The sequence below is a fragment of the Pyxicephalus adspersus genome, chromosome 3 (genome assembly GCF_032062135.1).
Source record: "Pyxicephalus adspersus chromosome 3, UCB_Pads_2.0, whole genome shotgun sequence".
In the NCBI taxonomy this organism is placed as follows: domain Eukaryota; kingdom Metazoa; phylum Chordata; class Amphibia; order Anura; family Pyxicephalidae; genus Pyxicephalus; species Pyxicephalus adspersus.
The window spans coordinates 54,976,403-54,988,408 of record NC_092860.1 but is presented as its reverse complement, the minus strand read 5'-3'; the positions used below and the strand labels follow the sequence as shown (position 1 = coordinate 54,988,408).

General features: G+C 37.7%; 1 protein-coding gene across 3 annotated transcripts in view; it reads left to right on the top strand.

Moving 5' to 3' along the window:
• Positions 1-11,419, top strand: part of LOC140326281 (survival motor neuron protein 1-like) — a 19,564-nt gene extending 8,145 nt beyond the window's left edge. Inside the window, exons 2-10 of one of the 3 annotated variants that reach the window (XM_072404729.1) lie at positions 451-522; positions 2,891-3,121; positions 3,281-3,475; positions 5,827-6,057; positions 6,564-6,746; positions 6,887-6,955; positions 7,039-7,188; positions 9,967-10,042; positions 11,087-11,419. In XM_072404729.1, coding sequence (XP_072260830.1) covers positions 451-522; positions 2,891-3,121; positions 3,281-3,475; positions 5,827-6,057; positions 6,564-6,746; positions 6,887-6,955; positions 7,039-7,188; positions 9,967-10,032 — 1,197 coding nt within the window. In that variant the 3' untranslated portion in view covers positions 10,033-10,042; positions 11,087-11,419. The remainder of the gene's footprint in view (positions 1-450; positions 523-2,890; positions 3,122-3,280; positions 3,476-5,826; positions 6,058-6,563; positions 6,747-6,886; positions 6,956-7,038; positions 7,189-9,966; positions 10,043-11,086) is intronic. The other 2 variants (XM_072404730.1, XM_072404731.1) reach the window with 2 other exon arrangements.
• The last annotated feature ends 587 nt before the right edge of the window (positions 11,420-12,006 follow it).

The window sequence follows — 12,006 nt, the reverse complement described above, 5'->3', positions numbered from 1 at the left end:
AAGTAAAAAAATATGCATTCGGACCATAAGACGCACCCTGATTTTCCCCCCACTTTAGGGGGAAAAAAAGTGCGTCTTATGGTCCGAAAAATACGGTATATATATATATCTCACTATAAATATACTACATATACCAAGAGACCGAAGCATACTTTAACACGTACAAGAGAACTTTTTACTGCAACAAACCTGGGACTGGTGTTTTTAATGAAAAAAACTCAGCTTTAACTTTATGGTGCAATGGATTTGGTCTGTGAGATTGACCTCCACTAGTGTAGCTTATAAAGCATTATCATGAGTTGATGATATGAAGTATGTATTCTAATGACCACGTGGAATGAGCTTGTGAGTTAGATATATAGTGATGTTTGCATAAAATTGAGTTGTATGAATGCTGGTGACAAATGGGAAATGCATGTGTCCTGAAATATCTTCTCTCGGGTCTTGCAGAGTGAAGATATTGATGAGTGGGACGATGCTGCTCTTATTAAATCCTATGAAAAGGCTGTCCAGTCTTTCCAGGTACTTATACCTACTACATAGTTGTATTTCTCCACCCCTATTTTAAGGGGAACCTTTTTTCAAATTTGGTAGCTAAGTATGACAGAAGTAACATTATATAATCTCTGTAATAGTATCTGTTGCCGAGGGTATAAAGTAGATAATAGGGCAATGCTGTACGTTATGTTATGATAATTAATATTGTTATGAAGTTCAAAATGTATGTAAATCCAAAGTCTTTTGATTGTAGAGTTTCCCACAGGAAATCATGGTAGTAACATTTTTTTCTGTTGTGGGATGTCAAGCCACATACAATTAGCAGCAGCGTTGTAGACCTGCCATGTGCACTCCTTTAGATGGCCATTGGGCTGCCTATCAGTTGTACTGGATAGACAATCTTACAGCCAGCTGAAGGAGTTTGCAGGTCAAACTAATGATGCTCATGGTAAGTGCAAAGCAGTGCAGCTTAGCATTGTCAGCATGCAACAGAAAGTGTTGTTAACTAACAGAATCTCAAAATAGGAAAATTTGCTACAAGATTAATAAAAAAATGTGTTTTTTATGAAAACGTATTTACTTGTTTTCATTCTTTGAGAGCAGAGATGACAACTGAATGTCAGGCAACCTGCCTGAGCTCATTTAGGCTTAGTCTACACAGACTGTTTCTCCAGCATTTAATCTAAGGCTTTAAAACCCCATGTTTGAAATTCCCATGCTTTCCAATTGGCTAATCTACACACCGGGCGTTTCCTTGAGGCACGTTTTTGAGCGTTATGAATAATGCTCCTTGCAACGTTAAAAAAATTAAAACACGTGTAAACACGTCTATTGATTTCAATGGGGGCATTTTTCAGTGTTTATAAATGCTTGAAAACATAAACGCAATAAAAACGCGGTGTAGACCTTTTACAGCAATTTAAAGGGAAGCTTTAAAAATGCCAGAAATTTTAAACATGGAATTTTAAAATCTCAGGTTAAATGCTGGGGAAACAACCTTAAAATTATATAACAGATGCATATAACAAAAGAGTTTAGGACAATTTAATGCTATTTAGGTAGTTTGGGCAACACTTTTAATGTTGAGCTCAGGCAAAAGACAGGTACTCATCCATGGGGACCTCACAACATGACATTGCACTGACATTTCTGTACTGACATGGAAAGAATACCATAGTGATGAACAGTGGACATCTCTTATCACTGTAATGAAAGGTTGTACAATTATAACAACCCGAAGAGAACATGCCCCATTCTGGGCAAAGTACCTGAGACTTTTATTAGCCCATCACCTAAACCACCACTCCATCACACTCCCAACTGTTCTGTTGCTCTGTGGCAGCAAATAAATTAAATTAAATACCTGGTGCTTCATGGTAAACAGGAACATGTGACCTTTTCCTTGGCTGCAGTGTTGGATGTAGTCATCCAAACTATGTAAACTCTAACACAAGATTTTACATGGGGGTTTGCACTTTAGAGGAACAGAGCAGCAAGGTAAAGTTCAGTTTGAGGGGGTAGACTATTTAAGAGACCTAATGAGATTTACTAATGCATATTCTGGACTTGTTCGCTTTAAATTCATCCAAAACTTTCTCAAGTGAAAATGAGTATTGTCATTTAGTGAAAAGAGAGATATGTCATTGCATTTCTTCCCTTAAATAATATTTATTTTGTTAGAAGTGGAGAGACTGTATTTTACCAATGGGTATTTCTCAACATTATATAAGATTTGGAAAAAGCATTTCTGGATTCACTTGTTAGTGATAGAATACATCTGTTAACAAGTAACACCCTATTTAAACATAGTATTGCTGTCTCATTCCAGGAACATTCGGTTGTAAATTCGCTGAAAAAATTCTATAGCAAGTATATGAAAAATTATAGACTTACTACAGAATACTATATTAATCCAGCCATATAATTATATATAGAAAAATAAGGAACCTGTTATTTGCTTGTTAAACTAATCAGGAAATTCAGAGCTATTGGCAGCTGAAGAAAAAGACAGATCTTATCTCATAAAGCTTGGCCCCTTCGCCCCACTCTTTCCTCTGGTCAGTGGTTCACCCATCAAACTGAAAAAATTATAAGGTAGTGGGGCCAAGTACAAAATATACAGGAAAGGTTATTTCCAAATCTTTTTATCTTTCTGTGATTACTTTGGTGTTGTTTTTATGAAAGGTGACTTTTAATAGTTTATTTTTTCATTTTTTTTTTTTAATTTTCCAGGTTTGATGCCATATAATGCTAAAAATATTACATTTTTACAGTATTGTAATATGATTCATTTCAAACATAAGGCAAAAAGCAGTAATATTCACTAGAAAAAAGTAGGTGGAAATGTACTGTAACAAAACAGAACATTAACCGCTTCCATCCCCATCCCTAGGATATGCTTAGATGCGCTGATAAAAACCGGAGGTCAGAAGGAGCCACTGCATCTAGTGATCCTCAAAAAGATTGTCAGCGAGACGTGACAAGAGAAGAGTGGGAGAGAGATGGTCACAGGGATCACCTAAAAGATGAAGGGGATAAGTGGAGTAAGAAGAAGAAGGCTCAGCCTCCTCCTCCTCTGACACATCCTTCTTCTCAGACAACTTCTCGCTCTCTCGCAACCAAAGTGAGTGGCCTACCAAAAAAATGTAGTATCCTGTACACAGTTGTAAATTAAAATTGCAATTTGTTTGTTTCTTTTTTATTATGTTTCTGAGATTAGAGTCAGTCCTGCAAGAAATGTTTTATAACTGATGTTCAAAATCATATTTTTGTCCCTTCTTAGTGGAAAGTGGGAGACCCTTGTAGTGCAGTTTGGTCAGAGGATGGATGTGTCTACCCTGCTACAGTAAAATCCATTGACAGAGAAAGCGGCACTTGTGTGGTCCAGTATGATGGCTATGGAAATACTGAGAGGCATCAACTGGATGAAATTGTGTCTGTGGGGAGCAGTGGGGATAGCACCCCACCTGTCAAACAGGTGACTGAGTCTTTTCTGTAGTACCAAACAACTTCTTCTATTGAACCTCACTGCTCAGTGTCTGTATTGCCACCTTAATCAAACCTTCGTACATGCTAGTTTAGTCGTTACAGTTTCACATATACATTAATGACTTTTTACTATGCCTGTAATAAATTATTTCTTCAGTTTGTGATATTTTTTTACCCTAGGGATCATTATTAACAGTTTATGTAGCTGGCAACTTTTTTTTTTTTTTTAATGTAGCTTTTTAACCTTGTTTATATAGCAACATTTTATTCTAAAATTAGATAATATCTGTGAATGGGATCAGGTTAGGTTTTTGAAATTTTTGCATCAACAAGAGTATATGTATCACTAAAAGAATACCTAGTGAGAGTGAAGATGATTTTAAGAACAGGCGACTTTAAATCTCTGCTCCAGGCAAACACCTAAATACACAAAAAAAGCTTAAGGCTTAGTCTACACGGACTGTTTCCCCAGCGTTTAACCTGAGGCTTTTAAAGCCCTTGTTTGAAGTCCCCATGCATTCCAATGGGCTAATCTACACCAGGACGTTTCCTTCAGGCACGTTTTTGAGCTTTTTTTTAAACATTGCTTGCAACGTTTAAAAAATTAAAACGCTGGTAAATCGCGGGAAATCGCGGGAAAACGCGTCCATTGATTTTAATGGGAGCGTTTTCCTGCGTTTATGCATGCTAGAAATTGTCAATAAAAAAGCTTCCATTGATTTCAATGGAGGCTTTTACAAACGTTTTAACAATAGCCTGTGTCCTGTGTCACTATTCCATGTGTCATGCATGATTAATTACATGTACTATGCTGTTAAAAATTAACACCTATGCCTGGCACGTGTGAAATTGTCTGCCATTGTGTTTGCTTTTGGTGCTTTTCACACCTGCAAATGATGTCATTCATTATCACTTGTGTGTAGTCATTGTCTTTAATTGTGCTTCACTTTGCACTCTTTTCACTCTATTCTGTGTATACTGTTACATTTGTCACTGTACTCTTGCATGATCACATTATCACATGTATGCAGGGATGTATGTACTTCCTGTACTTGCAGAAATCACTGCCCAGGGTCACAGTTTGCATTTCTACCAAGTGCTAAAACGCTTGTAGAATCGCGGTAAAACGCGGATAAACGCGGCATAGACGTTTTTCAGCTTTTTCCAGCATTTAAAAAAAAGTTTTAAAACGTTAGAATAAGTGCATAAAAACGCTTATAAACGCATTAGGAACGTTTACATGCCTTTTTACAAAACGTCCATGTAGACCCAGCCTAATAAAGCTCTCCAAGGCTGGAAGGGATACACTTTCATCAGTGAAGCTGGTCCTGGATTGGAAACATTTGCTAACAAATAGTAATAGACTTTTAGGAAATACATTCCAGGTTTGCTGTATCACCTAGCTTCACTGGTGAAAGTGTATCCTCTCCAGCCTTGGAGAGCTTTAATAAATCAGGCCCATTATTTGATTAAACTGCCAAACTATTTATGAACTTGTTAATCCAGGTCTTAGTTTAACATATCCCTGACACATAGCCAAGCCCTATCTGACAGGGCAGGACACTTTATATTTATTCACTGCAACTAGGTAACACATAGGAGCTTTGAGTTTGTGGCTGGACATTGAGAAGAGTGGTATTAGACTGGTGAGCTCATCTCTGTCATTCTGCTCTTTTCTCCTTTCAGCATGCTTTTAGCAAGTAAACCTTGTAGGAAACTGATTGGCTTTTTGTGCTTTGTCTGCCTTGCCCAGTCTAGGTTCTGTTGTATGGGGTATAGCAAGATATTGATTTCAGGTCACTCTAATTCAGGTACTTTAACTGCTTAGAATAAAAATACAATTGATGATGTATTAATAAATGCATTGCTGCATTAAAGTGTATCTTTATATTTGCCTGGAGCTCAGTTTTAATATGCCTCTAAGCCAAAATGGTAATTATGTTTAGGCTCTTTTATCCCATACACCTCAGTGGCCATAACATTGACCACTAATGCCATCCAGTTCCTTTCGATTTCGATAAACCCCACCATATACTGTACACCTATAAAGTTATCATCTCTGCCAAATAGTTTATACGTTTTCCGACATGTTTTGCCTTTTATTCTTTACCGTCAAACCAGTTGTCCTGCCTATGTCCACCAGAGCAGGTGCTGGATTGTTGACCCCCCACCCCTTGTCCCTGTTTTATCTTTAATTACTTGATAGTATCAGGGCATAGCTTTTTACACTTTTTATTCTAATGGCAGATCTACTATTTTTCTTCTCTTTCTCTTTTCAATTACATAATTTTGTTATAACACCTACAAGTCCACAATCTCTCATTTTTTTCTCTCATATAGTGGAAGGTTGGTGACCGTTGTTCAGTTCAGTGGTCTGAGGATGGACAGCTATACTCAGCCGTTATTCGCTCTGTGGATGAGGTTTTGGGCACCTGTGTGGTGGTGTATGAGGGATATAACAATGAGGAGGAGCAGAACTTGGCTGATCTGATGCCTCCATGCAGACTCCCCACACACACTCACGGCAAGAAGCAGGCGAGTCCTGCACCTCTAGGACTGGATAGCTCAGGGGTACAGCCTGATATGTGTGGAACTGAGTGGTGTTTGGTGCCTGGACCATTTAGGGTTATAAGAGGTAGAGGTTTAAATTTATTATCCTTGTGCTAATAATGGGGGTGGTAGGTGTAATGCATCTAAGGCTTGAGTCAAGAAAAGTAATGCTTTGTACATAGTTAATATAGAGACAGACAATGACTTTAGATTAGAATATTATTTAGACTGACTAAAGAAATGAACTGTTATCTACTTCTGACTGTTGGGGATTATATTATTACCTAACCCTTTTGTTGCCACCAATAAAACTCATGCATAGCATTTTCCTATGTTTGTCGAGTTCCTATTTGTATCTTTGGCAAAGTGGCCTGTTTCTGCTAAATTTTCTCTGGCTGGCAATCAAAGAGTTAGGACTAGTGGATAAACAGACTAAGTTTGCTACTAGTAGAAATGGCGCAGGGGGAGACTGAGCATGATTAATTTGAGGCTGGCTGGCTTTCACATGTAACAGCTTTGATTGGCAGGATGAGGAGGATACAGACTGGCTGTACACAAGGAGAAGTTCTACCTCTTCACCTGATCTATCACGTAACTGGAGAAAACAAGGGAAGAAGTCTGATTGGATGTATACTTTTCCACCTCCACCACCGCCTCCGCCGCCCCCTCCACCACCTCCACCCTCATTACCTCCTCCTCCTCCACCCAAGGTGAGGATCCTACAGTATTTTTGGGTAGGAAAAACACTTTTTGTTGTATTTTAGTGAGCTAGGGCATGATAAGCCTTTGAATTCTAAAAGACCTACCATAAGTAAATATTGAAATACATTTTTTATTTTTTTTATTTTAGGGCTGCTTTTGGCCACCACCTCCACCGCCTGTTAGAGCTCACCTTCCTGCCTGGCACAATTGGCCCCCAGTGAGTTACTGCAATACTTTTTCATCTGTTAATCTGCTTTGTACTGCTTTGGATCCTAAACTGTTTTGCTTTCCTTTTGTCAGTCAGCACCCCTTCCTCCTCCACCACCACCACCTCCTTTCTTCAGCACAGAGTGGGAAGACTATGATGAGGAAGAGCAGGAGGATGAAGATGTCTTAGCTTGTATGTTGATGGCTTGGTATATGACTGGGTATCATACAGGCTTCTATAAGGTATTATTGCTGCCTTTTCAGTGACTACATAGCTAAATCGAAGTCTATTACAGTGCTAAACCCAGAATTTTTTTTAAGCCGGGTGGGAAGAAATTGTAGGTGGGTGGCAGCCCCTGTATTGTGACCAAACTCTTTAGTAACCACTCAAAAACAGCCGGGTGGGTGCTGAAAAGTGCCGGGTAGTGCGCCCAGCTAAAAGGGCCTGGGCAGAACCCTGTATTAGGATTAAAGCAAACCTTTTGTTCCCTTATTATAGGGAACAGACTTTTTTTAAGCAAATCTTCCCTGTGCTTACACACTGTTAGACCACGTCTTTATTTCCATGTAACAGCATTTAGACCTAGTCAGTGGCATTTTGAGTATGGGATGGGGGCTTCATTCTCTCAAGTAAATACTGACTTCTAATGGTAACTTCTTTAAGGTTTTGTTTTGTGTTGTACAGTAGGTGCTGACCAAACTTAAATGGGCAAACAAGGACAACTGACAATGTATATTTCATAATCTCAAACAAAAGATTTTTGCACTTTCATCCTTACTTACATTGGAATAAAATTGAATACAGAATCAGGAACAGTGAGACCCTGCCACAGGGTCTGTATAGGTCATTACTACTGCAGAGGAGTTATACTGCTGGAGTCCCTGAGTTGTTAAGGAAGAGATAAAGCTTCCTGTAATCACAATTTCAGCTTAGAATAATTTATTTTTTGAAATCCTTGCAGAGATGCTCAATAAAATCATCGAAAATAATTGTTGGTGATTGTGATGAGAGTTTAGAAACGATCATTGTACAGAAAGATTCCTTGTCAGAAGCTGAACACTTTTCTGTTTTATTGAGGGGTTGGATGAGCAGGAGGCTTCCCACTGCAAGGTCTACAATATTTTAATAATCCTCAATAACTGATCACTAAACAATGTTGTGGGGCACCTGTACTAATGTGGCTTACCCACTATCCTTTAGAATTCTCCTTCTGTGTATGTGTACTACACTTACAATTATCTTAAAACAAGTTCTTTGTAAGGAAAAATAACTCAAGTGCTTATTCAATGTAATAATATTATTTACTTGTTTGCTCATTTTCATTGTGTTAAAGTTTATTTGAATATGGTTCCCTGTGTTCTCTAAAGGGGAAAATATATTAGCTTTGCTATAAGAAATCTTACTGTTTTAGTATACAAGAATTCTGCAATTTCTCTGCTTTTTGCATTTTAGCCCACATACTATATATGGAAATCTTATGGCTTCCCTGAGGGTTTGTGCTCAGTTACAGTCAGCAGGGACCTCTGCTGGCCAGTCATGGGCAAAATTATTTCTAGGAAATACTGCGGTTCAAACCAATGTTTAATATTTATTTGCCAAAATGTCTGTTTTTGTATGAAAAAACAGCTGTTTTACTAGACAGAATCAGAATAATTGGTAAATAACATATTATTTGTTTGCCTAGACATGTTTGATAAATAGAGAATCTGGTAAGAATCAAGTCCAGTGTTTCTCAACCAGGGTTCTGTGGAACCCTAGGGTTCCTTGAGCAAAGGTTAGTTTGAAATCCCAGGTCAGTTTAAGGGACACCACTTGCTTATCTTACAGCAGAACTAAACCCTGCAACTACTCACCTTTTCCTGCTCCATCACGCCACCATCTTTCTTCTTCTTTACTTCCCGATGATGATCTTCAAGGGAAGATGGGATTGCCAGATTTCAGATGCAGCCCAGCAAAATCTGACAGCTGGGCAGAAAATGGGCAAGTAAGAGCAGTTTTTTTTAGAAAGGACATGACCGGTCCTTTTTCTGCAATAACCACCTGCTTGAAAGCGGAACTGTCAGAAAAGATAAAAAAGCACTACTTAGCTTTACTCCTGCGGAGTTTGTTCTGCACCGTCCTGGAATCCTGGGTGCCGCCATCTTCTTCCCTTTCTTTCTTTTTCTGCCTACATCACCCTATCTCGCACAATGCAGGAGCAAGATCGGGTGGTGGGTGAAGCATTTGTTGGATGCTTCAGTAAGCAGATGTAAGAACACCTCTAACACATTGATGCAAAGAGAAGTTTACCCAGGGCTAAAAGCAACCCAGGGGCTTGTGGGCCCTCTGGACTAGTTGGCCTTGATTAGTTGCTCTCATATTTTCTCCCCTCCTATTGTGTGATACTTCACCCACCTCCTAGATTGTAATTTCTTCAAGACAGGGTCCTCTCCTCCTCCCGTGTCACTGTCTGTATCTGTCTGTCATTTGCAACCCCTATTTATTGTACAGTGCTGCATAACATGTTGGCGCTATATAAATCCTATTATTAATATTAATAATAATAATAATAATAATAATAATAATTAAGGAAATGTATGTTGTTGCATATTTTATACACTGCAGTTACATTATACATTGTATATATTTAATATACATTATACATTGCATATATTTAAATCAACTTAAATAGCAAGCCATGGATTAGGATACCCATTGTATGGTATATTTTTGGCATGTCTATGATGAGAATTATCACAGTTGCTGATGTTATGATACTGCAGATTTACAAGTCTAGTTGCTTCTTCTTAAACGTAATCATGAAATAATCATTATTTAGCTAATTGCACTTTCTTCTCTTCAAGGGCAGAATTACTTATTGGTAACATATTTCAGGCATATTTTGGAAACATTAGATGTTTTACTTAACAAATACTGTGAAATCTATGCACTTTATAAGAAGAAAAGCTAATGAAGCGACCACAAAAAACTAAAATCCTTGTAATGTGAATGTGCAGTACTTGCCTACATTTGTATTCCAGGGCCTAAAACAAGGACGGGCTGAAGCCTTGAGACCCAACCTTAAAAAAGGGCCTAGGAGAAAATAGCATTAAAAAGGTAAGCCGTCACATTGATGGAAGGGCAGATTGGCATGTTCTACACTAGAAAATCTAAAACAACAATGGAGGCTATGCTTTTGTGGCTGCAGGTCTTAGGATGGTAACATTTTCACTGTTGGTGGTGCTTGTAACATTATACATTATTTTCATATCACACTTGTATTGCGGTGACTAGTTGCAGTGCACTGTTTTGGTGTCCATCTGCAGAAATGGGTGAAAACACATTGTATATTTAATCAAACATTAAACAAATGGGACATGCACTTATAAGCTTAATGAACACAATCTCTGCAGCTTTCCCTGTTCTAGCTTAATCCACACCCTCTCCTACATGGATTCCTTTTTACCAGATTTGAAGGGCCACGGTTCGTTTACAAAAGCTGCCACAATTTAGTGGTGTCTGTGCAAATTAAGCCTTTTGGACCACTATGAATGTCATCTCTGGCAGTGGGACAGAGCCCTCATAGATGTCCATGGGGTTGTGATGCTAATGCACACCTACCTTGCAGGAGTAGATGTTAAAAATTATAGCAGGAATATAGCTTTTTGGATCTGGTAGGTAGGAATCTGTGGAGAGGTTGAATGAGTTAGGTTAGAATAGGGTTAGTGAGGGGGAATAAGAATTTTATGTTTAAAAAGTGCACATGCCTTTTTATGGTCTAATCACACTCATACAGTTTGATGCAATTTAAATTAAATCTTACTCTTTTTCCATCTGTCTATTTCAAATCTATGGACTGCAGTTAGGTGTTAAAGGGAAATTATGGGTCCTTTCACACCTACAGATGTTATCATGCATGCTGCAATGCACAAGGAGCAGTGTGGATGTAGCCTCAAGCTTTTTGACAGTACAATAATGTGCAACATCATATGTAAATGTTTGGGTTTAGATGTACTGTAAAGTATAAATATGCATATATTTGCTTGCATTCAAAAGATTTTATGGGAATTAAATGTAAAAAAAAAAATGCTTTTATAAAGAAAAAATAAACGTTTTTGAGATGATGATCTCACAAAATGAATTGTTATGTTTTTTCTCCAGGATGAAAGGATTATCTCTCCCATGGAGAAGGCAGGACACTTCGCTATGTTCCTCTTTTCCCCTTGGACAGCCTCCTCCACTGCCCTCTCCCTATTTCATGACAACTGCTCCCACATGTTGAGAGACCCACATACAGAGATATTAAATGGTATAATATTAAAATGTTTCTAGTTTATTGCCAAAAATACATTTATCATGTACACATCTAATATATTTTTCCTTTCTCTTTTACTGATAAAAAATGATAACTTTATCTGAGTATTAAAACAACTTTGCAACAAAATAAAAAATATATTAATAACAGGGTAAAAATAAAATCAATGGTGAACATGTTGTGTAAAGTTTTTTAATGGAATGTTAACACATGATTTAATAGGTCAGTAATAATGCAAATGTAGATAGGAAACCATACAATCTCACAGACTGCGTCATCTAATTACTCACAAGAAGGGTTAATTAATGGTAATTCTCAGGCTGATTAGCCAAAGCAGTAAGAATTCTGGCAGTGGATTATTTGGATACAGAGGTTTGGTCTTTGAAGAAAAGAGGCATTTGTTTTTTTTTAAGCTACGTTGGGTAAAAAATAATACTAATGTTTGCACACTTTCACATGAACACAATTCTTTTCCAAGCAATGAAACCAGCAGTTTAAAGGGCTACTACAAGTATGTTGCTTGCCTTGAACTATCTGAAAACCTATATTAGTGATGGCAGAAAAAGGATAAAAAATAAGGAAAATAAAAGTTTTGCAATATGGCTAAATTATGTGAAAACTACAAACATATGCTATGCCAGATAATGACTTAGTTTAGGTTTAGCATGGTAGAGTGGTCAATAATAACCTGCTGTATTCCAGTAAATTCAGGGTGCTACAGCCTTTTGTTCATAAAGACAGCAGGTTTAAAGTAATGTTAGCAAAA